The sequence below is a fragment of the Lampetra planeri genome, unplaced genomic scaffold (genome assembly GCF_965212315.1).
Source record: "Lampetra planeri unplaced genomic scaffold, kcLamPlan1.2.h2 scaffold_1213, whole genome shotgun sequence".
In the NCBI taxonomy this organism is placed as follows: Eukaryota; Metazoa; Chordata; class Hyperoartia; order Petromyzontiformes; family Petromyzontidae; genus Lampetra; species Lampetra planeri.
The window spans coordinates 1-3,562 of NW_027613928.1; the positions used below are offsets into that span (position 1 = coordinate 1).

The 3,562-nt window shown below is 42.3% G+C and overlaps 1 protein-coding gene across 1 annotated transcript; it reads right to left on the reverse strand.

Moving 5' to 3' along the window:
- Positions 1-1,266: 1,266 nt before the first annotated feature.
- On the reverse strand, positions 1,267-3,562 carry LOC144738896 (ropporin-1-like protein). Its single transcript, XM_078621894.1, is given in 5 exon segments — positions 1,267-1,446; positions 1,812-1,973; positions 2,631-2,754; positions 3,431-3,486; positions 3,488-3,562. Coding segments are annotated over 5 exon segments (597 nt in total).

Here is a 3,562-nt window from a genome sequence, read left to right on the forward strand (position 1 = left end):
AATTTGGCAACAGAAAAGGTAACTTCTTTTATTTTGCATGGAAATACACTCTCAGTATGTCATGTATTTCTCACAAAAATGCATCTAAATGTGTACATACAGTACAGGCCAAAGGTTTGGACACACCTTCTCATTCAATGCGTTTCCTTTACCTTCATGACCTTCATTTCTTCAAGTCATGACAGACACTCGTTTCTCTTACTTTGCTGATTGGTTCTTGTCATAATATGAAGGAACAGTCGTCCAATAGGGTTGTCGGCTGTGTATCAACATGGTTCTTGTCATAATATGAAGGAACAGTCGTCCAATAGGGTTGTCGGCTGTGTATCAACATGGTTCTTGTCATAATATGAAGGAACAGTCGTCCAATAGGGTTGTCGGCTGTGTATCAACATGGTTCTTGTCATAATATGAAGGAACAGTCGTCCAATAGGGTTGTCGGCTGTGTATCAACATGGTTCTTGTCATAATATGAAGGAACAGTCGTCCAATAGGGTTGTCGGCTGTGTATCAACACGACTTCAGCACATCACAACTGATGGTCCCGACGCCATTAATAAGGCTAGAAATTCCACTAATCTAACCTCAAGAAGCTCACTGAGACAACACCATCGGTTTGCAGCTCTATCAAAAAAGCAATACTGATACTGTTCAATATCCAGCAAGAGTCAGGGACGATATGAATGAGTTCAGACTTTTATCTGTTAAATTACAAATGTATTATACGTGCACCTCCCAGGCTTTCACTTCGGCCTTGAAACAGTTGTGCCATGAGAAGAATGTTAGAAATGTTAACTTGTACATGACTCACTGTTGCACTCTGTATTAATTTGTGGCTCACAGAATGATTTGACAAACTTCTCCTCTGCTGTGCAGTACGAGCAGAGAGAGAACTTATCAGGGATTCCTTCTGCGCTCCGAACCTTCCACTCCACCACAGCCGCGTCCTGTGAGCATCAGTGTGTGCGACTCTTCCTCCTATAAAACACCTATGAACTGTGCCCGAACTATGGACTCCCGCTGATCCTGTTTTATCTCCCCCTGCAGGATGAAATGCTCACAACACAACAAAAACTGCCTGTCTGTGTATCAGGCAGAGATGTCAAGGGTTTATCTCATGCTTCCTGAAATGTTTAATACAAACCGACTGCCAGTTAACGGGGCAGGTTTTTCTCTATTTTTTGTCTTGCGGGGCGCTAGAAAGGCCAAATGATGAATGAACGCAGACACACAAGGCAACAAGCAGCACAAAATCAAGCACAACACCTACACTTGTGGCTGCAGACTGCTGAGGAAGCTGTCAATGTGGTCCTGTGGAATATCTCCGTCCAGGTGAGCCAGGTAGGTGTACAGTCTGACAAAGGTGTCGAACGGGATACTGGCATCACCTCCCTCCTCATCGTCTGTTAGGATCTCACAGGCAAACTTCAGAGAGCTCACAAGGGTCTGAGGAACAGAGACACAAGCAAGGCTGAACACATTTCATTAAAGCAAATACAAACTGCAGCACACACACACACACACACACACACACACACACACACACACATAGGGTTGGGCAATGAAAGCAAAGTGAAGATCATGACTGCCCTCATGTGGCTAAACAGCTGCATCCTACTGACACTGATAATAAAACCTAATACAGAACACACAGTTCTTATGACTAATAGTAAGAATAAGTAATTCAGTCCTTCTCTCTACAGTCTGGAGATCCAGATGGAGGAGGATTCCAGTCAACAGTCATTTCATATTCTCAAAAACTGTTACGGGAAGGAAGCTATGTACCTATGTACACCTATGTAACATCTCACCCCTCCCAGAGCCGTGCAACCCAGCGCAAAGAAGTCCAGCCAGTTGATGTCTGCGCTGAAGCGGCCCAGTGACAGCAGGGTCTCCATCTGATCCATGGGCAGATTCAGACCTTTCCATTCCTTCTGCAGGTCCTCCTTGCTGCATGTTGTCTCAGGGGACAGCTGGAATGAGTGGGCGGGGGGAGTGGTTACAAGAGATGAGAAGGTTTTGGGAGAAAAAGTTGTGGAAGAGAAGAGTACAGGTGAGACTGTACATTGGCTTCTACCTCTTTTATGAATGACTCAGTTTGTTGCATGTCTCTAAAAATATTCTGGAATTTGGTGATAATAATAACACAACTGGATTTTGCGAGGTGGACAGCTGTGCATCATAATCTGTCATGAGTAGTAGTACCTCATACAGGTCACAAATAGAAAAGTTCACCCCACTTGGACCGTGAAAATGTTCCAAACCGAGGATGCAGGTCTGCATTTGTTGATGTATGCCCTCCGACATTTCATGTCTTACATACATGGAAAATGTGACCATGCACCAAGACAGTAGTTCTGTGATACAACCGGTGTAGAATATATGAAAACTATATGAAACAGGGAAAACCAGGAGTGCAGACACTTAACTTCAAAAAAGGTCAGTGTCCCATTAACATTAGTATTCTCTCTGTTATTGTTCATAGTAGTACTGACCACCTCATTATTAACCGAATTAAAAGCACACACATACTATATCAAACTTTACATTATTATAGTTCATATTACAATACTAATTTGAACATAGGTTTGAGGATTACTATCATTTGCCTGTGGGTGTTGTGCTGTTACCTGTTTGTGGAGCATCTTTAGAAGATCTGGAGTCAGCTCTGTGCCTGTTGTCTGCAAGGTACCATGCGGATCCAGCTTGTGTTTGACAGGCAGACACTCTCCTTTTGACAACACACTGAAGTAACTGTGAAAAGAAACTCACAATCAATGCACACTGAACCTGAAGCACATGTATCTATATCTATATCTATATATATGCAAACACAAACACATATGTATGTGTGTATGTATTGAAGAACAAGGCTAAAGCATAAAAAACAAACACATACATGTACAAACATGTAAATGTATGTATGTATGTATGTATAACTTTTTCGTCAGAACTTTAAGATTTTTTTTGTTCATCTAACAGCATAAAGCTATATTATGGCAGTTTTTCCATTGAAAATCCTAAGGGAATAGCATGAGTTTTTTGGTCAAAAAACGTGAGGCTATAGCATGATTTTTTGTAAAAATCAAATCAAATGTCATGCTTAGGACGAAAAAACATGCTTTATGTGTACCAAGAAAATGGCGTGTGTGTGTGTGTGTGTGTGTGTGTGTGTGTGTGTGTGTGTGTGTGTGTGTGTGTGTGTGTGTGTGTGTGCATACAGCAGTGCGTAATATGATGCGTATATGTACACACACACACACACACACACACACCTATAAACATACATACATACAAAAACAGACACACAACATAACAGACATAAACCTTCCTTCAGATGTTTGAATTAACGCAAAGATAAAACACAAAGATGGAGCATGCCCTAGAACACAACATCTATCAACAACATCTACCCCGTCCTCAGACTCACTCTGCACACCACTGCAGCACATCCGTGGGCTGTGTTCGGATCGCCGCCTTGGTGAAGGTTTTTCAGGATGTTTGGCAGCTCGGGAGGGACGTAGATTTGCTGAGCACAGTACATGGTGTCTGGAAGAGGCAT